Source organism: Prinia subflava, chromosome 14 (assembly GCF_021018805.1).
Source record: "Prinia subflava isolate CZ2003 ecotype Zambia chromosome 14, Cam_Psub_1.2, whole genome shotgun sequence".
Classification (NCBI taxonomy): Eukaryota; Metazoa; Chordata; class Aves; order Passeriformes; family Cisticolidae; genus Prinia; species Prinia subflava.
This window is the reverse complement of record NC_086260.1, coordinates 13,216,527-13,243,399: the sequence shown is the minus strand read 5'-3', so window position 1 is coordinate 13,243,399 and position 26,873 is coordinate 13,216,527. Positions and strand designations below refer to the sequence as shown.

General features: G+C 48.7%; 1 protein-coding gene across 8 annotated transcripts in view; it reads right to left on the bottom strand.

Annotated features, from left to right (window-relative positions):
- IQSEC1 (IQ motif and Sec7 domain ArfGEF 1) overlaps positions 1-26,873 on the bottom strand; it is a 260,347-nt gene that overhangs the window by 131,470 nt on the left and 102,004 nt on the right. For 5 of the 8 annotated variants that reach the window (XM_063411979.1, XM_063411968.1, XM_063411969.1 and 2 more), the window contains one exon: positions 17,686-17,772. The exons of the other annotated variants lie outside the window; for them this stretch is intronic. In XM_063411979.1, coding sequence (XP_063268049.1) covers positions 17,686-17,772 — 87 coding nt within the window. The remainder of the gene's footprint in view (positions 1-17,685; positions 17,773-26,873) is intronic. 8 annotated transcript variants of the gene reach the window in all.

Sequence of the window (26,873 nt, the reverse complement as noted above, 5' to 3'; positions counted from 1 at the left end):
TGCAGATTGTTTTGGAAATAGTCTAAGATGGAGCTCCTCGTACTGAGTGCCAGGGAGGGGGCAGGAGTGCACACTGGAGAGCTGAGAAGCTGCAGTGGTGACAGCATGAGGAGTGTCACTGACCTGGGGCTGCCACAGAGCCCTGCAGCCCCTGCCTCCCCGTGGGGAGCAGGGACAGGGGGAGTCACAAGGGTTTGGGACATGTCCCTGTCACTGCAGCAGGCCCCAGGGGGACACAGAACCCACAGCTGTGCTCTGGCTGCCGTGGATGGGCAGGACAGGCTCTCCACAGCCCCGGCTCTCCTCTGGGGATGGAGGGCAAAGCCCTGAGCAGGTTCTGACTGGGCTGAGTGGATGATGCTGGGGGAGCCCCTCACTGATGGCTCAGTCCAGCTGCCGTTTCTCCCCAGGGTCCCCCGGGCAGCCTCCTCCACCCTCCGGGCTCAATTTGCCTGGATAATGCCGGGCTGGGCAGCAAAGTCCCTTCCCATCAGTGCAGATGGCTGCGACTGCTTCATTAGCTCTCACCAGAGCACAGAGGAGACCCCAGCACTGCTCCCTTACTGCTGGCAGGGCCCACAAATAACCACACAGCACAAGCACACATCGTGCAAGCAGCCAGAAAAATATCCAATTTGAGGAAAGCCAAGATATTCCTCTGGCACGAAAACGCGCAGTGGTGACAGACGAAATAATTGCAGTTGAAGCAAACCCCCAGCTTGATCCCAAATAAAGACTGCTTAAATAGATCATCTTCTGGCTCAGAAGGGAGATTCACTTGGAGCAGCAGAGTACAAAGATGTGCTGTCTGCAGACAGCAGCTCGGAGGGGTGTGAGGGGAAAGGCAGCTCTGAGCTCTGTCAGAGGCTCGGTGCTCGCAGCCCTGTGCTGCTGCAGCCCTCTCACACCCAGGGAAGGAATGCAGGAGAATGCATTAAATATTTAAAACCCTGTCTGGGGTGTTGCTCAGCGAATAATTGCTGCTGCTTGGCACAGTTTCTTCCTAGGAGCTGGCAGCTCAGGGAAGAAAGGGAAACCTGCTCACTGCAGGCTGGCGCTGTGATGCTCCACATGTTCACATGAGAAGGAGGGCTAAATTATTTCTTTATACTCCAAAGTGCAGCTCCACCAAATGGGAATCTTCACCCTTGCTTGAGGATGCTCTGGCACTCCATGGATCCCATCTCAGTGCTCCGTTTGGAAGGAAAGCCCAAAGCACCCAATGCCAACAGGCAGAAAGGACAGAAGGCTCATCCTCAGCCAGGACAGCCCATTCCTCAGAAACAAAGCTGGACACGATAATCCAGCCAGTCAAAGAAAATCACCCCTTCTCTTCCCTTGGCAGAGATCTGCCAAGCCATCAGGGAGGGCTGGTTCCCAAAAACCCCAAAGTGCCCGGAGCTCCCCAAGGAACCAGCAGTGGGAAATTCTCACTTGAGCACACGGGGCAGGAGCTGCTGAGGAGCCTGCTCTGCCCCCAGAGCTGGGGGCCCTGCTGCAGCTGTGGCTGGGAGCCCTGCAGCAATGCAGCTCTGCCTGCAGCGATGCAGCTCTGCCTGCAGAGCCCTCAGCACGGCTGCAGCGATGCAGCACTGCCTGCGGCGATGCGGCTCTGCCTGCGGCGATGCGGCTCTGCCTGCAGCGATGCAGCACTGCCTGCAGCAATGCAGCACTGCCTGCAGCGATGCAGCTCTGCCTGCAGCGATGCAGCTCTGCCTGCAGCGATGCAGCACTGCCTGCGGCGATGCAGCACTGCCTGCAGCGATGCAGCTCTGCCTGCGGCGATGCAGCTCTGCCTGCAGCGCCCTCAGCACCGCTGCAGCCTGCATTAATTAATGCACTCACATCACCCAGGTGAGCCAATCCAGCCCTGCAGGGACCGAGGGCAGGGCAGGGCGTGCCTTGCTGCTGTCCCCTGGCCTTGGCACTGCCAGGGGACACTGCCAGCCACGGTGGCCCCACGGGATATGCTGATGCTCGCCGTGCCACAGTCCCCTTCCCTGGGACACGGCACTGGCACTGCAGGCACGGGGCACTGCCAGGGCAGCCGGGATGGCTCTGGCAGCTGCATCCAGCAGGTGCAGCCCAGCCCTGCCTCACCACAGGTCCAAAGGCAGAGCAGCCCCACTGCAGAGCATCCCTGCGTGAGCAGGAACAGCACTGGCAGCAGCAGCTGCTGGGACAGCCCCTGGAAACACACCCCAAATGAAGCCCCTGGGACACCCCTAAAAACACAGCCCAAATGAAGCCCCTGGGACACCCCTAAAAACACACCCCAATGAAACCCTTCTGCTGCACAGACAATCCCAGAGCTGTGCTCAAAGAAGTGGCACTGCTCACCCATGGAATGGCAGCTCTCAGGGGGAAGGGCCCTAAAGGACACCATGGAAATTCCTGCTTCTCATTTTCTCTTCTCATGCAATTTTGTTCCAAATATTTTAATGAAGCGTTTAGACAAGGAACTATTTAAACACGTCCCTAATGCCTGCCTTAGAAATAAAAAAGCTTTCCTTGCTTGGGGCTCTGGTGAATTGCAGTCCCAAAGCTGGGAATGTGCTGAACCCCTGGCTGGGTCTGAAGTGCTCCCAGCAGTGGAACTGGAAAGCAGCTCCCAGCTGGAGAGCTGCCAGTGCCTGTGCTCAGGGCACAGCCTGTGTGCCCAGGTCACCCACACTGCAGTGTGCCCAAACTCGTTTTTACAACGTGCTTTCCAAATCAAAACACAGTGGCAGTGTCTCAGAGAGGTTTCAGATCTGTGAGAAAAGCAATGTCTAGGAAACAGAGCCCAACATGATCCCAAAACCAGGAGGAAACAGCCAGACCAGCAAGGCTGGCTTCATTCATTTCAGAACACCGTGCAAAAGGGAAATTGAATTTCTGCGCAGGGACAACAGAATTACATTAACTAAAAGCCATTTCTTGCTTGCAAACCTGGGGCCTGCATTCCTAGAGCAGTCTGCAGCAGTAACAGTGGGGGACCTGGAGAAGCAGAAACGCTCTGATTTCTGTTTTGCACTAACACACACACACTGTACACTGAAAATGTCACGTGAAAAATTAACTTCCAAAAGCTGCCACGAGCTAAATTAACTCCAACAACACCTAGAGGTAACTGGCCCTGCTGGTTAGGATTTCACTGCCTTCTGCTGGGTTTCCCAAAGGAGCTGCAAGCCCCCAAGCCCTGAACTCTGAGGGAAAAAAAAGTAACTTTATCAGGGACCTACTCCAATGACAAGAAGCAGTTTAGAATTTATTATCTGCTGAACATCTACCCAGCATTGTTTTTCAAGGTGCTATCTTGCCAGAGGAACTGATTTCATATTAAAATATTGCAGTGATGTGGTTTTGGCTTTGTTAGAAGTGAAGCCCATCATTTAAATTGCACTTATTCCCAGAGTTACACAAAGATCAGATGTTTATTAACAAGCTTCACTACTATTTGCAGCTCAAATTTAGAACCTTGAAAACAAAACCAACCCGTACATGCGACATGGGAATTGAGGTTTTCCAAAGAAGGAAGAGAAGGAGGGCTGTGATGGCAGCAGCCAATTGACTATAACTCAGTTTGAAGACATTAAAGCTTCCAGATCTATGTTTAATCCCCTGTGAGGCCAAGGTCCAGCCTGCTGATGTAATCTGAGAGCTGAAGTGTTTGAAAATGTCTTGTTCAACAACGTGGCTGGACAAACTTGCTCTCCACCAGGAGCCCTCAGGGGTGTCCCTGGGCAGCAGCAGCTTTCCCTTTCTGTCTGTGCATCATCTGCACAGACAGGGATCCCGTGGGAGCCACAAATCCCACATCATGGGAAAGGTTCCTTGATGAGTGTGAGTGGAGCCCTGGGAGTACCTGAGCCAGGCAAACTGCTCTGCTCTGGGTGAGCAAAATCCCAGCAACAGCCCAGAGAGACCCTGCACAATTCCCCAGGCCAGGACCCACCCAGGGACCACAAACACCCCAGTCCTCCAGCCAGCCTCCCATCTGAGACCACCCTGCTGAAAACCAACAGAAAACAAAGGCAGGTGAGTAAACCTGAGCTGGAGGTGTGATTTGTGTCCTGTTGCCAGCTCTGTCACTCTCCTCCAAAAGCAGCTCCCAGCAGCTCTGGGCAGGTGATGCAGTGCAGGATAAAGACCTCCCCAAGGTGAGCACACCACGAGCACACCCCAAACCGGCCACACTGCATCACACCCTGGGACAGAGACCCCCAGCAGCATCACTGGGAGCTCACCTGCTCCTCTTGGTGGAGTGCTGCAGGTGGGTTTAAGCACACTGACAGCTCCTGCTGGCACTCAGGGGGGCTCAGGGACACATTCCACCCCACTTCTCCCCTGCTTTTCAGGCCAGAGGTTTGTTTCTCACCTTCCCAGCAGCAGCAGCCCCTGCGTGCCCAGCTCAGAGTGGGAGCTGGGGCAGCTCCCTGCACATCCCACAGGGCAGGAGCCTGTTCCCCCCCAGAGCCACGGGCAGCAGGAGCCCAGCCTGCACTGCCAGGGCTCATTTATCACCTGCCAGGACAAACCACTGCCCCCTGCAGCTCTCCAGAGCCATCAGCATTGCCATTTCAGAACTCACAGCTCTTCCAGCCTCTTTCAATACACCCACACCCAATCAATGAATATTCCCCAGCATTTCACAGCAGCAGCACATTACAAGACGCTGTGGATCAATGAGCATCCCTCTTTTGTTTCCCAGGAAATGTTCAGAATTACACACGCTGCTAAGTGGATTCAAAGACCTTCAATCCATATGCTGCTTCCCTGTTATTCAGCAAAGCTGCATTTATTATCTTAATCTCATCATTTCTCAAAAGGAAAATTGACAGAGATATTTCAGATAAGCAGATTCAATGGCTTAAACTCTAGTGCACTCTATCAGTCTGTCAGAGGTTATGATGCCTCTTTTTAAAGACAGAAAACAACCTCTATCACTCCACATGCACAGTCAATGTTTCAGTGATCCTCCTCCTCTACAGGCTGAAAGCAGGGTTGGATTTTTTTTTAAGCACTCTGGAAGCAAAGGCTTACAAACCTAAGTTAAATAACAGCAATCAGCAAGCTAGCACAGAGTCCAAACCCAGCTGGAGCTACGTCAGCAGCTCTGTGGCCAAACAACAAAACTGGGGTCAGTGGTGTGTGTGCTGGGAAAGGGATGGGCAGCTACAGAGCAGCCCTCAGCTGAAAGGAAACAGGATTTCCCAGTGTGCTGGCAGGTTACTTTTATCAATTTACAGCAATAATCATTTTCACTGCCCTGAATTTTGCTACTCAAAGGAGCCAGTTGAAACCACAACAAAATGAGCATGAGATTTACACAGTTCAAGAGCTCCCGAGCGCTCCCCATGCTCACCCTAAATTCCAGAATTGACAGTACAGCAGTTCAGGGTGCCTGTGCACCCATGACAACTCGTGCAGCTCCAGTGCAGACTCAGAAATCAGGATGTGCAGCCCCAGATGCATCCAAAGGCTCTGGCTGCCCTCTGCATGCAGCTGGATGTGTTTGGAGGCCAACCACACCTGGAAAATGCTCTGTGTTTCCACACACACAGAGGCTGAAATGCTTTGGAAAAGCCCTCAAAACACAAAGAACGTGCAAGGAAAATGTCAAAGTAAGCTTTAAGTGAGTCTTCCCCATTCCCCAGTTTTACTCAAAGACCATTTCATCGTTTCACTTTTCCACCCCAGAGAATCAGGTGGAGGGAACACCTGGCAGAAAGGTGCACATCTGCCTGCAGGAAGCAGCTTTAGAGGAGTTCAGCTCCAGCTTTAACCTGCACAGCCCCACATTTCCCCCTCCAGGTTACAGATAAAGCACCTTACACAGACTCACACAAAAACTGCCTCCCAAATGTTCCTGCTCCTGCCTAAGGTAACCTTGGGCTTTCTGCAGGGGGACTGAGTGCTGCGGCCAAGACAGGTCTGTAAATGAAACCTGAAAGCCAAGCTCAGCTTTCATTTGGCCTCATCTGGAATGGAGTCACAGACCTCCTGCTGCTCCACTGCACACCTGAACCTCTGCCTCCCTTCATGGCTCTTTGATCATCCTCAGTCTTTGATACAAACATCAAATGAGTGGATAACACCGATTTGCTGTTTTCAGCTCTGCTGCTGAAAGCAGTGGCTGCTTCCTCACCTCAGCCCTGTGTCCTTCTCTCCAGGCACTGAAGGAGCCAAGGACGACTCCTGCCCACATCTCCCTTGGAATCCAGCATGAAATGAAACACAAAACTTTCAGCGAGCTCCCTCAAATCAAAGAGAACCATCTGAAGAGGATGACTTGATATTAAAACCATAAAGAGTGTCCTGGTGGGCTCCTGAAGGGCTCCAGGCACGTGGAGAGCACCTCCACCCTGGGCTGGGTGCTGGAGGCACCTCCAGCACTGCAGGAAGCTCAGAGTGGTGGGCACAGGTTGTGTTTTATCTTCTTTTTGCCAGGGTCAGTGTTAAATGCTCAAGATGGTGTTTTGTGTTCGGACTCAGATATTTATTAATTCTTATCTACATTACAGTCTCACAGACCATGAGTTCTACAGCACTTCCAGCTAACAAACTAAAAATGGAGCTGTATCCATCTTTCTACAAGGCCTTTTAAGGATAAACTGTCCAATTAAGAGATGACACCTAAATTATTGTTACTTTTAACCCAATAAAAACCACCCCTGGCTGCAATGAGGACTTTTCTCCCCAATTACAAAACACCACCCAGAGCCGTGAAGGAGAAGATGAAAAAGCAGGACTGGCCTCTGCCCTGAAACCTCCACCTTGCTTTATAGAGATATTCCTGTATTCTAAACCCTGAAACTCTGAGTTTTGCACCCTGTGCTGTCACACACTTCTATCCAAACCCCACAGCCACAATCCCAGAGCTGTCACTCAATTTTGGAGCCTTCTCCACGGCCTCAGGTCAATGCAGGGTTTGCCTGGGGGTCAGTGCCTGGCAGCACAGAAATTCTGGAATTCCCAGTGCAGGGTCCCAGCAGGCACAGCTGAGAGTCACCCTTACAAGGATTGGAGTGGCTTTAATCAGACCACCACGACCCCACAAACAAACAAACAAACAAACAAACAAACAAACAAATAAACACAAACTGGTTTGTCAGGGCCATCTGCCACGGCCAGTGCTGGCACAGACAGCTCTTGATTAATACCAGCCCTCCTTGGGTGACAGAGGAAAATGATTGGAGTAACATTTCCTGATCGAGATGAATTATCTCACCACCCCAGCCCCTGGCAGAAGCGTGTGGTAAAGCAGCAATTACAGCTAATTGAATCCTCCATAAAAATGGAGTTAATTGAAGGGAGCAAGATGGATTTCAACGCTGTCTCATTTTCAGGTGTGCAATGCTCCAGTGACTGGCTCGGAAAAAAAAGAATTCAGAGGTGAATGAGATGTGACATACTTTCTTTAGGATAAAATGCTTACATTAACGGGTCATAAACTGGGTTGATTTTATGCATTTGTTCTAGGAATGCATCTGCCAAAGATCATTAAAGGCCAAAGAGCACACAAATAACATAAAAAAAGCTAAATACTTGAATGGGTATGGAACAGGAAGGACTTGCTTGAAGCACTAGAAATTAGAAAGGGGCATATTTTCATTAGATTGTTTTGTACATTTTCACTTGAATATGGGAAGTAAACATAAATCAAAGAAACAGCTTTTGGTTAGTTGAAATTCCAGCTTCCCAGCTTGTTTAGCAAATAGAGATAATTAGTTTCAAACCCTCCCAAACCTCAGGTCTGAAGGGAAAACAGCAACACCTGCTTTTTAGAGAAATGACTGAGCTGGAGCATCAGTGGTACCCAGAAAGGAGCTTTGCTCATCAGGGGTGTGGAGCTGCCTCCCTCCCATGGACGGAGCCAGGCAGGAGGGATTTACCGGGAAAGCTTTGGGAAGGCTGTACTGGAGCTCCCTCTAGCCCCCACGCCAGGAAACAGTCAATTATTGCAAAAAATTCCTCCCCAAACAAATTCCATCAGCACCCGCACGCAATCAGAGCTCCCACAGGGGTCTGGATTTTGGGGCTGGATTTTCTGAGAACTCCCCTCGAGGTGAGAAAGGAATTAGTGCTCCATGTCAAAATGTCCCTTTGGCAAACAAATATTCCAGAATCCAAACGCCCCCCTTGCCCAGCTGGGGGGCTCCAGAGGGAGCTCAGCCTTTCCAAGCAGGGAATTCCAAGCAGCCAAGCCCCCTCTGTCAGTGACTGTCCCAGAGCTGCTTCACTGCAGGGCATTGCCACCCCTGGGCACCTGCTGGAAGAAAGAGCTGCCATAAATCACTTTATAATTCACCCTCCTGGTGAATCCTGAGCTGCCTGGAGTGGTGGCAATCCCTGTTCCATGACACAGCTGCTGCCCTGGCTAAGGGAGCATCCTAAAACCATCTGAAAACCTTTAAACTATTAAAACCTTGACTGCAGCCGTGTTGAGAACTACACCCTGCTGCATTTTTCAGGGGAGTCTTTCTTCTCCAACATTACACAGTATTTTCCTTCAGAGAGTTAAAATCTACTGTGGGAGATGAATCTCCTAATTTATCTCAGTTGAACTGGTTTGGTTTTGGTTTGTTGTTTTGTTTTTTTTTGCTCCATCTAGTGGTGCACAGAAATCCATCCTGTTCCAGCCCAGAGTGTCCACACGCTGCTCTGAGCTGTTTTAATAAATTCCCACAGCTCTTAATGGAGAGAAAATAATGCAAGTGCAGGAAATAACAGCAAGGCAGTGGTTACTCTGCAACGCTGGGGTCTCACCCCCCTATTTCAGGCAGAACCACCCAAAAGCTGAACGTGTTTGCAAAGGAGGAGTCCAGACAGCAGGAAAAAACCAAACCAGCCTGAGCCTGAACGGTGCAAGTGCCTAAAGGAGCCAAAGGAGAAATTCTCCCTCTGAGCTCCCCAAAAGCAGCAGCTGTTCTTCAGCCCTCTGAGTTCAGGGAAGGAGAAAATTAAGGAAAAAAAAAAAAAAAAAAAGAAAAGAAAAAAAAAGGGGAAAAAAAGGAAAAAAAAAGAAAAAAAGAGAAAAAAAGAAAAAAAAGAGAAAAAATGGGAAAAAAAGGGAAAAAAAAGAGAAAAAAAGGGAAAAAAAGAAAAAAAAAAAGGGAAAAAAGAAAAGAAAAGAAAAATGCCATTTCTACTTTGCCTTCCATCCCAGAATGCACAATAAGACAGACTTCACTCTTCACTAAAACAGTGCAAATTCACCCAGGAATGGGATTTTTTTCTGCTGGCACCTTTCTCTGTTTTATAATGGACAGGCAGCATTTTAGGTCATCTAATTGTGGTTAACCAAGAGAGCCCCTACCAGGCTCTGCTGCTAAACCCAGGGATGCACAGCATGTTTTATTCAGCCAGCCATGATTTATTCAGAGAGGGAAATGTTTACTCCTGCATTTCTGCCTTCCACTGCAGCAGGGAAGGTCAGCGCTCCGTGTGCTCCTGAAGAGGAAACGCCACAGTCCAGGGACACTCCAGCCACAAACTCAGACTGCTCCCAAACCCCTAATGACCCCATTTCCCCTTCCCTGGAAAACCACTGGATAAAACACCCCACACCAGTGTCCTGGGACAGCCAGGATCGCTGGTCAGGCTTTGCCTCCCTTTTCTCCTGAGACTCATCATTAGCTGCAGCCCCTTTCAGGATAATCCCCCGCTGGCTCCTCAGGCTGGGGGGTTTAATTTGCAGGGTGGAATCAGTCCTGCTCCTTTGTTTCCCTTTGCACAAACAGATAAAAGGTTCTCATTGCAAGATTGGACAGAGCTTCCCCTCTGCAAGGGAATAATTACATATTACAGTGCTCCGGAGTTCAGCTCACTGAGGAGAGAGTGGTAATCACTGTTTATGGCTGGGAGGGAGATAAGCAAATCAAAATAACAGAAATTCCACTGTTGCTGTCTTTGGGAAGCAACTCTGAGGAACTCTTAATTACAGAGCAAAAGACCCAAATGATGAGCAGTGTTCAAACATTTCAGTGTTTCGCCCTGCCCAGTAAACACCAGAGCACTTCCAGGGATACAATAACCTGCAGTCATCCACCACACTACTGTTTGCAAACATTATTTTGAAATTTTACAGAGGGAACGAGTGTTCTTCCTCTGTACTGTAATGTAAAAAGTGTGAAACTAAGAACATTCAACACCAAAGAACAGCAGCAGCCACAGAGTGTGAGCAGTGAGCAGAAACAATGCAGAAAAACCTGCAAAATCACGAAGGCAGATTATTCCTGTGCCAGCAAATCCCTCCCCAGGGCTGGGACACTGCACAGTCACAGCCAAGGCAAGCACAAGGAAACATTTCACAGCAAGGATAGAGACAGTGGATCAGACCTCACAGAAGAGCAAATAACCTGTATTCTGGTTTTATAGAGACTCCTTTGGGGGGAAAAAAGCACATTGCAAAGATGAGAGAGAGCCTCAAGCTGCCTTCACAGCTCTTCCCTCCTTGATCCTGGTGATTCTCCTTTTATCCCATCCTCAAAGCCACACACAAGTACAAATAAATACCTGATTTTCACCCTATATCAAGCCACCTCTGCCTTTACTCCAGCCCCAGACAGTGGGGAGTGATATTTTACCTCACAATAGCAACTACAGATTTAAGAATTTTTTCTCCTCTCCCAGTCCTTCTTCACAACTATTTTCAGGGTAGCAAACACCACTGCAGAGAAATTCTGTTCCCTGGTGTCTCTGCTTGCACTGGTTAAGTTTGGAAGACCCAAGCAGCAGAAATGCTCTGGTTATTTTATTTTAGAGGCACAGGACGTGTCTGGGGAGGTGTGACCAACCAAGGGCCCTGTGGGCAGTGGGACACCCGTGGACACAATCTCATTTATCCAGCTGCAGTCGTGGGGGTGCTCAGCTGCAAGGTCACTCCTCCAGTGACAGCCTCGTGCACAGCTTTGGGAGAAATACATTCACTGGGGAGGAGACAGAAGCACACGAGCAGGGTCTGGTGCTGTGGTCCATCCAAGCCCCCAGAGAGGCCAAGGGAAGGAGAAGACAGAGCTCAAAGCAGCTGAGGATGGGAGCAGACATGGAGAGAGGATCTGCTGCCACAACAGAGATGTGCTGGCTCCTCAGAACCAGCAGGAAGGAAAGGAGGGAGCGTTCCTCCCCAAAATGTGTGCATGTCCTAGAGAGGCTTAAACATGCTGAGGTACACAGCCAGGCAACTGCAGCTAGAAATCAGATCCCTATTCAACATTTCTGTGGTAGGAAATGTCCATGAATAGTCATAGCAGTACTGAAAAGAATTCTGAAGTGCAGCTCCTTCAGATCTGTCCTCACCTGGGACTGAGCCCTGCCTGGAAGCAGCAGGAGCAGGGATGTCTCTGTAACATCCACAAAACGCACAGGTTCTGTTTGCCCAGCCTGGAAACAAACTCAAACCAGCCTTACAGAGACTCTCACAGCAGCTGCCCTCCCACCCCACACCTGGGAGAGAAAAAATCCCCTGGGGCTGTCCCTCCACACCACACACAGCAACAAAACTCACACCGCACCTCAGGACTTAGGTACCGTTTATTTTAGTTCAAAATAAACTGTGCACTTGAGGAATCTGGGGTTTTTTGTTTACAGCTGGCGTGTGTTCTCAGCACTGGGCAGGAGGAGAGAGCTGTGGGGAGGCCTGGAGAGGAGGCACTGCTCAGACACGGGGTCCCAGTCCACGCTCAGCACAGAGGGAGCAGAGCAGAGGTGGCTGGGCAGGAGCACCCAGCGAGCCCCGGCTTCGCTGTCATCTCGAGGATGGGCTGCTGGAGCCCGAGGGTGGGCAGCAGAACTGGTGCAGGACACTATCTTCCCTGCCGAGGAACGGGGCAAGAAAGAAAAGAGACAGAGGAAGAGAATCACAGGGAACAGCATTAGGAAAGTTCAGCTTGAAATCTGATTGCTTTTTGTTCTCAAATCCACAAACACTGTCAGCTGTTTGTAAGCACCACCAGGTAACCATTTCCACCTCAGAGACAGGACTCTCCACAAAGGGAAGAACCAAACCCAAGGGAAGCCCAGCGAGCCAAGGCCAACTCAAACTCTGAGAAAAACATTGCCTTGAAAGGGCCACTTCTGTTTTTCCCGTTAGAAAAATTACATTAGGCAGCCATATACATAGCCAGCCTAATGTGGCCATGGCCCCTTCGTTTTTAACACACCCAGAACTCCCCACGGGTATTTTCAGTGCCCACGTTCTGCTGGAAGTGCAGAACAGATGCAGCCCCCTCTGTGGGCAGCTCACACACAGAAATGCTGGTGGTGAGCACTCTGCCCTGCCCTGCCCACCCTCCCCGGGCAGGGAGAGCTCTGTCTCCAGGAGGAGTTGCCAGCATCATGAATGGTGCCACGAGGCAGGAGCAGTTTGGAATACCCACATCTGTAATGCTGGAAGTGCTTTATGGCAGGGAAGGAGGTGCTGGCCTAGCAGGAGGCTCCAGCCACTTCTGAACCAGTGACACAACCACGAGGGGCCTTTCCCTTAGAGAAAAGAACAGGCTAGAGGAGGAGGATGGAAAGGAACACAATGAGGGAAGAAAAACAAGAAAATCCCAAACCAAATTCCAGGCCACTCTGCCAGTTCTCCCGGTTGTGCTCAGGAACACAATCCACCATTTGCACTCCCTGCATCACGTAGGCATCAAGTGGAAAATTACAAGTATTACTCTAATTATGCCAGCTTTCCTTTGCCATAGGGTGTGAGCACAGATGCCTTATGTAATCAGCTGAACCTCACACTGACTTAGGGCAGGATTTGGTCACAGTTTGGATCTGGTTTGCTCTGTCCATCTGCATCCTGCCTCTCTGGGCGACGTGCTGCTGCTCTGGGCCGTGCTGCTCTCACTCCTTTGCTCAGTTTGGAAATAAAAATACCATCAAGCTTTTATATCACTGCATGTTCTAGAGAGTGCTTAAACATGCTGAGGTACACAGCCTAACTGCAGTTAGAAATCAGATCCCTATTCAACATTTCTTTGGTAGGAAATGTCCATGAATAGTCATAGCAGTACTGAAAAGAATTCTGAAGTGCAGCTGCTTCAGATCTGTCCTCACCTGGTTCTGAGCCCTGCCTGGAAGCAGCAGGAGCAGGGACTCTGCTGTGGTGTGGGATGTCTCTAGAGGTGTTTGTAGGGAGGGCACAACAAGTATTTGCTTTGTGTCTCAGGGAAGAGCACAGTGCCCAGCAGTGGGAAAAAAAATAAACTGGGAGTTGCAAAGTTCATTTATCTATAAAGAGGTATTTCTCATTTTAGGGGTCTAAGCTATTTCCCAGTTTTCCCTGGCTGTGCTAGTGTGCAAGAATTCCCCCTGTGCTCTTGAGAAGAGTTAAGGAAAACCAAACCACTCTAATACATGATAGAAGCATCTGAAAGCTCAGCATTGTTCAGGGGGGGCTCTGTGTTAACCAGTTATGGTGGCAAAAGAGCTCCAAAGCCTCCCAGGGGCTCAGACAGAAAGAACCAGCACAGTCAATCCTTCTATCATGGTCCACACTGTGGTTTGCTGCATGTAAGCCAACATTACCTGGTGAAACAAAGATTCCACATTAAAATGTCACACAAGCACAGTATTTTCAGAATGATGGTTTTACCTCCCAGAGGTGCTGATTAAACATTAAGCAGGCAGAGACTGCAAGAAAATGATGGGATTTCTTTGGTACTATAACATCCTTTGCATTATCATTTTGTTTTCACAGGTCTCACTGGGGAAAAAACAAAAAGAAAAGAAAAATCTCTAGCTTCACGATTTAAAAAATGGTCTTTGGACATGATAAGGGCATCTAATTTGAGATTAGAAGGATGGAGGGTAGAGGGGATGGAGACAGGAATGAGTGACAGCCAACATCTCATGCAAATCAGAGCGAGGACATCACAGTTATGAACAAACACAGCAGATGGGAAGATGCTCAGACATCAGTGGTGAGCAGATCTGTCCAGAGCTGCAGTTTGCACACATCAGCCCATCCCACACCCACGCAGGGAATGCAGGGCTGGAGGTCCCCAGCACGGGCACTGCTGTACACGGAATTTTGGTGTGTGTGAGGGACCTGCACAGATGGGCTGAGGGTCTGACTGAAGCTTGCCTAAAGATGTGTCACAGAATCCCAGACTGGTTTGGGTTGGGAGGGACCTCAGAGCCTACCCAGTGCCACCCCTGCCATGGCAGGGACACCTCCCACTGTCCCAGGCTGCTCCAGCCCTGTCCAGCCTGGCCTGGGACACTGCCAGGGATGCAGGGACAGCCACAGCTGCTCTGGGCACCCTGTGCCAGGGCCTGCCCACCCTCCCAGGGAACAATTTCTTGCCCATATCTACCCTAAACCTACTGTCTGTCAGTTTAAAGCCATAGAAAACGTGCTTAGAAAATGCTGGGAGCAAACCTCCTCAGACAGGACACAGAGGGGTTAAATCCCCTTCTCTGGATGCCAGTTTGTCTCTGGGCTCAGCTCAGATCCCAGGAGATCAAGCAGAGGCTCAGCAGCTGGGACTACCTGGGTTTCAGCTTTTGGAGGCCCCTGGGGTGTCCCACGTTTCCTTTCCTTTGTCCTTCACACCTAAAATCTGCATTCCAATGATCTCTGACAAACCCAGAGAGCTCCTGACACCTGCAGCCTCCAGCTAGGGGCCGTGGTTCTCCAGGCTCCCCTGGGGAGGCAGGAAGGGAAAAGCCAAGCTGCAGACATTGCTGGGCTCGTTTTTAATTCCCAAACAGAAATAACCCCAAAAGAGCAAGCAGAGGAGCATATGGGCTGACTGGAACCCAGACAAGTATCTAGCTGGAAGGACACAAGCTCAGGCTTCCCAAGACTGCCCTCTTTATAGGGGAACGCAAGAGAACTTGTATTATTTCTGTCCATTTTAAGCGTTGCAAAATGAGTGAGGGATTACTGCAATAGCTGCAGTTATTAAAAATGCATTATTTCCCTATTAACAATTCAAAACAGATGCCAAAGATCGTCTCGACTGGAAATAAAACTGCTGGAGTGAATAAAACATCCAGCAATTAGCTAACAGCAAATCAGAGATGCTCCAGATTTCACTGTAGTGCATTCATTAATTGCTTCTTTCAGAGCAAATTGAATTTTTAATTCTGGGCTACAAAATTAATCCCTCTGTGTATTTTCTAAATAAAGCCTCAAAACTGAAGCCAGACCAAAGCATCCACGTCTGTTAGTTTTGTTTCTAACCATTTCTATTTATAAATTGATGAATGGGATGACTAAAAGCCAAATTTAATGCCATTAAGTGTATGTAGAAATGCACAGCCCAATCCTGTTAGGGCTCCAGCAGCTCATTTTCATTCACAGCAAGGGATCCCCACGTGCAGGTCCTGTACAAAACCAGGTGCATCATTTGCACTTGACTCAGAGATTGCAGTTGTGGGGATGGCAGTTTGGATAAAACAACTTCAGAAATTGAAATTATGGGTAACCAAAGCCATTCCCTCCATGAGGATGACAGTAACAGCCTGGCACAGCAGCACATCGTGAGCAGGGACACGCTAACATCTGTAACTGGAAATTAAACCCTATCGAATAAAATCTTCCATTTTGCAGCTCTTTTTGTCCTTCCCAAGAACAGAGGGCTGGGGACGGAGGATGCTCAGTGTCACAGGGGACCTGTGGGCAGTGCAGTCCTTGCTCAGAGCAGGGCACAGCCACTGGTGCCCCACGGAACAGGGCAGGGCTGGGGACAGGCACCTCACTGCCTCTGCTCCAACGCCTGGCCAAGCTCAGGCTGAAACTCCCTCTCTCCCTACCTTGTATCTAATTGGAATTTTCCTTCCTGCAGTTTGTTTTGGCTGCCTCTTGTCCCTGGGAGAGACTGGTGCAGTTTTTCCATGCTCTGTGCCCAGAACCCCAGACTGGTCTGGGTTGGAAGGACCTCAAAGCCACGGGCAGGGACACCTCCCACTGTCCCTCCCAGCCCTGTCCAGCCTGGCCTGGGACCCTTCCAGGGATCCAGGGACAGCCACAGATGCTCTGGGCAGCTTCTCTGAGTGTGCCACTTCTTTGAGTGAAGAATTTTTCCCTGCTGTCCAACCTGAGCCTGACATTCCCTCTGCTCCTGTCCCTGTTCCCTGGCAGCAGAGCCCCCTTTCCCCTGGATGCCAGGGAGTTATGCAGAGCCAGAAGAACAACAATAATAATAATAATAACAATATTTAAACAATATTCCCCCTAAGCTCAAACTTCCTTGAGAGGAAACAAGGCCAGGATGAGCTCCCTCCCACCCCCCAGTCCTGAACCATCAGCTGAGGGTCCCACAGCCCAGGCTTGGGCACTCTGAAAACTGCACAGCCTTTACAAATCCAGAGCAGGCAATTCCTGTCCTCACTGCACAAAAAAAGCTGGAGCAGTTCAGGGTTTTTCACCCACCAGGGTATGCTGCTCTAAGCTTTAATTCCAGAAGAAATATCACTGATAAAAATAAAACCCTACGAGGAGCAGGACACTGAGACACTCACGGAACAGCTGGTTTTCCCATCAACATCCCTACAGGAAGATCCTTAAAATTAAAGCACTGCCAGCTAAGGACACAGGAGAACTAAAAGCCTCACTAAAAAGCAAGCAGGGAATCCAAGAGTTTTCAGGCCCTGCTCCTCCCCAAAGGAATATTGAGCTGTCTTACAACTCAGCTATGGACTCACTACCACCAAATAAACGATGGGAGAAAATAAACCAAACACACAAACAGATGCTGCAACACAAACCAACAGGGTGAGTGCAGGCATGCATGGGCAGAGGCAACGACAGGATGAAATACCCAAACCAGAAATATGTTTGTGCATTTACAGATTTAGGATTCATTGTTTGCTTTTGTCTTTCCTCATTACCCGTGCAAAGTGATTTTGATTTCTCAGCACCAGGCTTCCAATGTTTTGATATTAATATTATTCATGAGCTGGCAATTATCACTAAGTCGATGGCTAACAGCAGAAGTAAAAATCCAAGACAATATTTCCCATGGCATGCACAGTTCTTTAACAGTTTTCACATTTGCAGTGACTTCCACCAGCTGCCCTTTGATGCTTCTCTAAGATGTTACAATAAACACTGGCACTGAACTATGGGGTGTAATTGCTGCTCTCCACATTGGATCAAAGAGAACACAGAGAGAGTAAAGGATCTATGTTAAAAGAAGCATTTTGAGCTGGAAAACATGGATTTTGGGGTGTATTTGGCTGTGTTTAAAACCCCTTATTTCAATCAAATGCAAGGCAGTGCTGAGCCCAGGGCAGGTCCATGCCTTTAACCTGCAGGGGTTAAGCACATGGATGGACTGAATTCCTCAGCTACCCTGCATGGGATAGGCAGGGGTGGAAAACAGAGTGTTGCTCAGAACAACATCAATGTCCTCCATAAATTATACAAATATTTCAGCATATTTGTCATGTGAGAGCTAAGCCTGCACCTCCCTTCTCCCTGCCTTTGCAAGCCCAGGGAGCTGTGCCTCCTAAAGCACACGACACTCATTTTACTGAGTAACTCCAGAGTGCCTCAGAGAACTCCCTGCAGTGCTGGTTCTGCTCACAGCTACCCTGCAAGACGTCAAAAATATCGGATATTTATTCCAATATCCTTTTTTTTTTTTTTTTTTTTTCCTTTTAAAACTTAAGCAGCTCTTGCTTGTCTGGTGTCAGATGGCAACACCAGCTCCCTCCAGAAGGCAGCAGTGTGTGGAGCATGTCTACTCTTACCTGTACTCTGAGTGTGTGGCAGGGACAGCTAGCTGGGAATGGTACAATGGAGCTGGACAGCAAAACTGGTGCAGAGTATTTAAAGACCTACGACACAAGGAAAAACACAAAGTCAAACCACCAGGCTGAGGAAGGGGCTGCTGAGGGGAAAGGCAGGTGCTGGCAGGAGTGTTGGCAGCTCACGAGGACGGGGACAAATTTGAGGCACAGCTGTCAGTGCTGGATCCCGGGGGACAGAGGGGACAGTGCCAGGTTTTAAATGCACACATCAAAATGACGGTGAGGAGCTGCTGCAATGAAGAGTCAATCAAAGGTTTGCTGCAGGACTGAGGTCAAATGCCAATTCCAGGCTTGGGGCTTGCCCTGCCACGCAGAAGCTGAAACACTGAGGGTTAAACCCCCATGGAAATGAAGCTTTAGGCTTGCATCTTACTCTGCACCAGTCAGGCTGTTCTCTCTTCATGGAATTCAAGCACAGTGCTCGGAGTGAGGAGGGAGAATGCAATGGACATGGACACAAAGCGCTCTTCAAGCCCAGCAAGTGCAAACATATTGCAAAATAAACCATTTGAAACGGTGGAAGGACCCAAGTTTAACCTGTGTTTTAAGCAATATTCAGACCTGTGCAATAGCAGTTTAATCGCTATCATTTGTTCAAAGCGTAGCAAGAAAACAAAAAGAACCTTTACAGCACAAAGATATTCTGCACCCCAGATCATCAGGTTGGTATTGTTTCACTGAAACAAAGAGGAGTCACAAAACCAGGGGGAAAGCCTGGAAAATCTTTAAGCAGCACACAGCACACGTTCCTGGTGTTTGTGCCAGGAAACATTAAACAAGGCTCAGCACAGCAAGTCCTCCGTGATAAATCCACCTAATCAAATTTCTCAGGACACAGCATTCTTCTAGGAAATCATAAAAAATAAATCAATATCTCCTAGCTCTTTGAGTGGGCACCTGTGGAAGAGGGAGCCATTAAATGGAAAATGCTCATTTAACTTGGGAGCATCCCACCTGACAGCTGCCAGAGGGTGCTTGTGTGTGTTTGTGTGCACAAATGCACTTTTTAACCCCCCATCCTTCTCGTGGTGTTTTGACAGAAGTCTCAGAAGATTGATTTTGATTCTTCTGCATCCCTGAGGCTTCAAGTGAATCCTGTGAGGTCACTTGCTTACGAGATCAAACACAGTGGTTAAGCAAAAAGAAGTCAGGCTTTGCTCAGGAAGGAGTAAGTTACTAATCCTTAGGAAAAAAGACAAGGTCAGCCTGTTCTGATCCCTGCTGCCAGCACGGTGTCAGCAGCTGCATGGCCAGGATCAGCTGGATTTTCTGTTTAAAGGTGGTAACTCCTGCAAACTCCTCGAGCTTTTGGAAATACAGCACAATCCAGACAGGAGACACCTCCCCTGCTAACACTTTCTTTTGAATTTTTTTGTGTTTTCCAGGGGGTTTGAAGGTGCCCCCGGAAAACACAAAAAAAATCAAAAGAAAGACGGAGAACACCACTGAAAGCCCTGCTGGGCCATATCAAAGCAGCCAAAGCTGGGTTTGCTGACAGGAGAAACACCCAGGATGCCACAGAAGCTGCTGCACTGGGTCCTGGGGCAGCAGGCTGTGAGTGCAGGGCACGAGTCCCACCCTGGGCAGGGGAGCTGCTCCCAGGGAGGAGCTGCTGCCTCCTGCCTCGGGATACCTGGGTTTTTCCAGGAGAAGCAAAAAAAGGAATGGAGGAAATCATTAGGACAGTGCTCCAGATTCCATTCCCACCACTGTTTTATTTCCACACAGACCTCTCTTTCTTCAGAGAATTGGCCAGTGAGATATGAAAGGACATGAAAGAATCTCTCTGGATTCAGCTCTGCTCTACAAAGCCTTTTGAACAGAGCTTGCTCCTGGCTCTTCCAAAACGATTCTGCCCACGAGGCTCCAGGAATCTGTCCTGCTCTGACCTTCCTGGGCTCCACAAGAACCTGAACAGGGAAGAGGGAAGCTCTCCCAGTGCTCTTGGTAGGGTCTGTACTCCCCTGGGCAAGGGCTGGGCTCAGGGGCTCCCCTGCCCTGAGTTCATTCCCAGGTGCAGCAGAAACACAACAGAGAGCAGGTGGGAAGTGCCAAAGGCCCTGCAGGGTCACAGGGGGGAAGGAGGTGACAGGGCTGGGACTGAGGTGCCACCAGGTCACTGCTGTCCAACACACCCCCCTGGATGCTCAGGTGGGGCTCAGTCCCACCACAGACACAGGAAACACCCAGAGCTCTGGGCTCTGCTCCTGCTTTGAAAATTCAGGAATAGCCCAACTCTGTTTGGGTTCCTCCTGATCTCACTCTCAGTGTCAGCCTGACAATGGTGAGGCTCAGTTTGCAGCCCATGACTAACACTAATCCTACCCAAAGCAATGGGGTAAATCTGCTGATGTAATTTAAGATTCTCATGTGGCATTTTGTGCCTTCATTCACCTGCCAAAACAGCCTGTGCAATCATTTACCCTGTGCAATACACCAGAGAATGTTTAAAGTTCCACTCACATTTTTTCTTGTTTGGTCTGGTTGGAGTTTTAATTATTTTTAAACTTCATAGCTATATGTTGCAATCAGCCTTCAACACAAGTTTGCATCCAAGCTAGAATTCCTTTACTAATTCTTAACACCTAAAGACATCAGAAGAAATCCATTTCAATCATTTGGAGGAGAATTAATCACTTCTCCCGTTCACAGTCTCACAGACACTCAGCCCTGTGAAGATTAGTTTCCACATCTGCAGCTGATGTTCTTCAAAGGATGCTTCAGGATTATGGAGAGAGCACAGGTACCTCAGCACCAGCACAAGTGACTGAAGTGACAAATGCTGGCAATTTCAGTTTCTGTGCAATGGGAGTTTGGCCATTTCCCACTGCAGGCCAGGCTCCTTCCAGCTCTCCCCCTGTGAATCCCTGCACAGGTTCTGTGAGGGCAGATGAGCCTGCCAGTAAAACCAGAGCCTACCCCTGACATCTCATTCCCAGGAGAGCAGGAGAAATCCACTCCCAGTGGAGCACAGAGCCAGGCTGTGCCTCTCACTCCTGAGGAAACCCCACTGTGTTTGCATTACAGCCCACCCATTTTAACAGCACTTTCCTGTCCACCAGCAAACAGAAGTGACCATGCTTTTTAATCTTCTGGTTTTACAGCCTTGCTCAGATGTACAAATAAAAAGAATTTGATTCCTGGTCATCACAGAAAGCCACAACTATTTTCATTTTTTCTTTCATTTTCTCTCGCAGTCCCCAGCAAGCTTCCCAAACTCAGCAGAGAATTTCCTCAATATTGGTTCTTGAACAGCCTGGGAGAACAGAACACGAGGCCATTAACCTGGAATTGCTTTTGCTCTGACAGGTTTCCTGTGCTGCCACTCTGTGCTCGGGGCCAGCAGATGCTGCTGGCAGGAGGGGCAGCCTGGGGGCAGCCTGTCCCCTCCCTGCACAGGACACACACCCACCCCTGTTCTGCTGCTGGGGAATTTTCAGCAGGTGCAGCCCTGTGAGAGAGTCAGAATTATTAAACCACCACTGTCTGAGCTGTTTCTTCAAACAGAAACCCCGAGGCTGAGGGAAACTGGAGCAGGAGCCCAGCTGGAAGGGGCCTTTCTGGAGCTGAGGATGAGGCTGGGGAGAGGAGCTGCTCAGCACCTCCAGTGCCCTTTGCTGCTGCCCTCTCCCAGAGCCACCACTCCATTCACCACCCCTCCTCTGGTCTGAAACAACACTCTGTTCCCCTCCATCTGCCAGGATTATCCCTTTCTTCTGGCACTCTTTTCCATAAAGTGCGTGGTGCAATGAGTGTGTGGAAAATATGATCCCAGCAGAGGCTGGGGCCCCTGGATACCTGTGTGCACCCATCCTTCCAAAATCAGCCTGGGAACAGAGGAGGGACAGGCAAATCCACCCCTATTTCAGCCCATTCCCTCCATGCCTGCTGAGGCAGCCAAGAGTGGTTTGTTTGATTGGGACTATTAAAAGGAATATCTGAATTTCCCAGTGGTTTATCCTGATAAGGAGTAATGTTATTTTACAAGATGAAATTTTCATGTCGACCCAGAGTTATGGCAACAGCTGAGATTAGACAAGACTGTAATTAAAAACTAATAAAGTCCATCCTGTTCTTGTTTAATAAATCCAACCATTACTTTCATGAGGAACAGCATTTAAAATACAATCAAAAGGATATCCAAAGAGGCGATGAACAGTAGAAGTCATAATAATATGGGCTCGTGTCAACTCCAGCTAAATGCTTGCTAATTAACAAGTTTATTAACCTGCTAGAAGGGCTTCCAGAATGAAACCCCTGACCCAGGCCAAAGCACAACTTTTTGGAAAGCAGAGAAAGCAGCAGGAAGCTTTTCCTGGCAGCCCCATTGTCCCAGCCCAGGTGTGAGTGCAGCTGTCTGTGGCTGTGGCCACTCCAGGGTGATCACGCACGACACATTCATTCCCACTTCCAAGGACAAATCCCTACTGTTCTTTTCCCAGAACACACATGATTTTGGCCTTTGAAGCAGCCTTGAAAAAACCTTCTCTTTTTTCCTATTCATTTCACCCCACTGTATGTCCAGCACCTCAAGGAGAGGCTGTGGTGGCACACAGAAAATGTTATTTTGGGTTTGTCAGTGTTGTTATTATTAATTAACTTCCTGGCACACGCTCCTTTGGAGGGCAACCCCACAACATTAAATGCTGCTGTTGCTTTTCTGGTTTCATACAGAAAAACCTCACAGTTCCCAGCAGGGACCACCACACCCTGCAGGAGAACCACCACTCCTCCCCTCCTTCCTTCACCCCCTGTGCACAAAATGGCTCTTTGGGCACCAGGGAGGCAACAGGACAGGTCCTGGCAGGTAAACACCGGTGTAATCACCCTGCACGGAGCTGGAGAGTCAGAAAGCTCACCCACACATCACCAGCAGCACAGCCATATGCTGCAGAGCTGCTCTGCTGGCATCCCCCTCCTTCAGCTCTGCCTCCCCTTCCATGCAACACTCAGAACCTGCTCAAAAGCATTCCAGAATTCCATTTCCTTTCCACAGAAATGAAAGATGTTTCCACCAGCTGCAGGGATGGCCAGCAGAACCTGCAGTTCCCAACCAGCAGCACACACAGTCCGGAGCTCAGACAACTGAATTCTGTTCCAGCACTCATCAGCTCTGGTTGTCATCAAAGTGATTTAATAGCAGCGTTTGTACCCGGCACAGCAGAGATGCGGGCTGGAGCTCCTGTTTGCAATAATGCCTCCCTTTGTGTGCTCCCAGCTCAAGTGCCCACAGCTGGATTTTTCAATGGAATCATCAGGCACACTCTCACTGACCTCTCCTCCATCAAAGGCCTGCAAATAATCCTCAGCTCCTGGGAGAATGGCACCACGGCAGGCCCAGCATACCAAACAGGGAACAGCCTTTATTCTGTCCCATCCTGGAACACAACACTCATCAGCACGACAGAGAATTATAAATAATTATTATAAACTTTTTGTTTTGCTTTCATGAAAAAGCAGCAGCAGCCTACACAGGCAGGCAGGAGGGATCCTTCTGCACCCCTGCACAGTCTGCAGGCAGCCTCCAGTCCTGGGTTAGCTGGAACTAGGGTGATTTTAATTAAGACTGTTAATATGTAGACGCTGGTAATTAGAGAAGTTTCCTTTTCAGTCTCACTAGAAGCCCATCCATGGTGCAGGGTGATGTAGAATGAGTCACAGGACTCATGAGATGCACTGGTGTCAGTTGTGCTTACTGGGAGCTGTCAAAATCTTAAGAAAAGACTCCACACAGTCCAAAGCCAGAAATTAGGAGCAAGGAGACATGAGAGAAGGAAAACATCTTTTAGATTAAATCAGAGAGTGGATATATTCACCACATCTTTTCTGTGTGTCCCACACCATTAAATCAGGTCCCAGAAATCCTCAAGAAATGGCAGTACAGAACACAGCCACATCTATAACCTCACAGAGCAATAACCATGGCAAACCCAAAGCTGAGCAGTGCCAGTCAAACATATTGGATTTGCAGCTGATGAAAGAGGCAAAACAGCAAAGTACAAAGAATGAAATTACCCAGATCCACTGTGAGAGATTTACAGCACAGCAAATCCTGTTACTTTAAACAATGCTCCAGTGACATATGTTCTATTCAGTGCAGCAGCTGAAAAAAATGCTTTCACTAATCCAAGTAGTGTGACACTGTTGTTCAGCTTTTTTTAGAACAGCAACAACCAGGCTTTCTACGCTTCAAGGTGAAAAAGATATATTTATCTTATAAAAGGTACTTTCAATGGCAAAGATCTTTGGCATATATATATATATATTACAGGAATGCTGACAGAGTTGTTATATAGGTTTCATCAGATAACTTACTCAAGCATCGAAGAACTGGTGTGTAACAGTTTAACATACATTTTCAGTATTGAGAACCCATTAGTTTTAAAGAACATGAAGGTTTTCTACGTCCATGTGTTCTGAAGAGTAAGTTCTTAAAAAAATAATCCCAGCTCACATTTTCCTCTTTCTAACAATCAGCATCAGCCCTCTTACACAGGAGTTAAAATACAGAATTATAGCAGGAGGCAGAATCCACATCTTGTTTTCTACAGCAGCGTGCTGAGGTGGGTACAAGACACTAAAGGTGTAAGCAGCAAAACAGGAAAATCCCACACCAGACAGGTCTAAAATAAGACTGCAACCTCACTGTTACAGACAGCAACATGCAGGGATTAAATATCCCTTACCCCACGAGATAAGCACTGCATGAAATCCATTCTCTGCTGGGAGTTACAGAACCCCCAAATCCCAGGACCCAAATTAAGATGGAGTCCAACCTGACCAGAACTGTCCTCCCATGGATGAACACACAGCAGGATGTTTCGAGCTGGTCCATGCACACCTGGAAGGCTGCAACCTGTTCTCCAAGTTTACTTTTCTTATTTCAACTTCCTACAAAAGGCTCCATGTTTATTTTGATTTTAAAACATATCAACCGTTCACCCCTTCGGCACAACACAAAAAAGCTAAAGAAAACTTCATGAAAAATTCTAATACTCTTCTGTTATTCTGTTTGAGGAGTTTGGCTTTGAATGGTTTTATTTACTCTGCCTGTGTGTGGATGCTGCTGCTGAACATGGAGCAGATTTACTCAAATCAGGGCACTCAGAGGCACTGCTAAAACAACTGGAAGAGGCTGGGGATGACAATTACATGTATTTCATATGCAGGATCCTCTGGGAACCCCAAATGTAACCCTAAAGGGAGCAGATGTTTAACCAGGGTCCAGAACTACAAACAGAGGGACAGCCGTTCCAAGCCCCTGGGCTGGGAGTGAGGACAAATCCAAGGGCCATCCCTGCCTGGTTTGTGCTCTTTTTGGGGCAAACCCCCTGTGTGTCCCATCCATCCCTGCCTGGTTTGTGCCCTTTTTGGGGCAAACCCCCTGTGTGTCCCATCCATCCCTGCCTGGTTTGTGCCCTTTTTGGGGCAAACCCCCTGTGTGTCCCATCCATCCCTGCCTGGTTTGGTCCCAGTTTGGAGCAAATACTTTGTGTGTTCCATGCATTCCTGCCTGGTTTGTGTCCATTTTGGGGCAAACCCTCTGTGTGTTCATCCATCCATCCCTGCCTGGTTTGTGCTCTTTTTGGAGCAAACCCTCTGTGTGTTCATCCATCCATCCCTGCCTGGTTTGTGTCCATTTTGGGGCAAACCCTCTGTGTGTTCCTATCCATTCATCTCTGCCTGGTTTAGTCCCAGTTTGGAGCAAATCCTCTGTGTGTTCCTATCCATTCATCTCTGCCTGGTTTGTGTCCATTTTGGGGCAAATCCTCTGTGTGTTCCATCCATCCATCCCTGCCTGGTTTGTGTCCATTTTGGGGCAAACCCTCTGTGTGTTCATCCATCCATCTCTGCCTGGTTTGTGTCCATTTTGGGGCAAACCCTCTGTGTGTTCCTATCCATCCGTCCCTGCCTGGTTTAGTCCCAGTTTGGAGCAAATCCTCTGTATGTTCATCCATCCATCCCTGCCTGGTTTGTGCTCTTTTTGGAGCAAATACTTTGTGTCTTCCATCCATCCCTGCCTGGTTTGTGTCCATTTTGGGGCAAATCCTCTGAGTGTTCCATCCATCCCATCCCAGAACTGCTCTCCAGGGTGGCTGAGCCCCAAGCTACGGGCTCAGCTCCCACCAGGGGCTCCTCAGCCCACAGGAGAATCAGCTCCTGTGTCTGAACTCAACCCTCCAGAAATAAGAGGATGATAAATGCTCCAGGGAATAACAGTCAGTGAATGCACCTTTGTGTTTTTGATCAGCATGAACGTGACAACAAAAATCACAGCGGCGTTTTGCCTCCCCGGCACGACCCTGCTCAAGGCTGCACTGCACGTCCTGCTGTTTGTATTTCTGCACTGAGAAGACAGATTGCACTTTAATATGACAAAGCATTCCAACAAAATGGAAGAGAGATCCTTGACTCATCACAGACAGAATTCCTAGCACCCTGCATTGCTGCTCGGATGCAAAGTGAAGAGTTTCCTCGTTTTTTCTCCCTGCTAAACACAGACTACTCACTCTATTGCGCTGTATTTTTAAATACCCACATGCACAATCATCATCAACATCATCATCTAAACATGTCTAATATCCAGAGCATTCATCTGCCAAAAAAGGTAACACCCTAAAAATGGTTCATGGAAAGAAACCTACCCAACAATAAACTGATCACTACTCCCACTTCTGGAATCCTCAACACAGACATCAGAGACGTGCCGAGAGGTGAAGAAGGAAAAGGTACTCACAAATAACACCTTCTGCAAGCCATCCTGGAAGGGGGGTGGCCTTGGGATTTCTATTTTCTTTCGCGCAATCTGAGGTAGAAAAGCTCTTTCTCAAGGAAAAAAAAAGGTTGTAAAAAAAAAAAATCACATTCACAGCTTTTGCACGCTCATTCAGGCTCAGCCACGGTGGAACATCACGGGTAAGTAAGCTGGTGATGTAACCAGCATCAAACACTGCATCAGATAAACCCAAAGGCTCTACAGGGTTATATTTTGCAAAGCCAGAAGGTTTTTCCCAGAGAGGAGGTTTAGCAAGCACAAACCAGCCACGCTGTCCTCACATTCCTGGTGGGCTCGCTTGCTGCTTCCAGAAAAAGTCCCCAAGCTGTATTTATTATTCAACTTCATCACC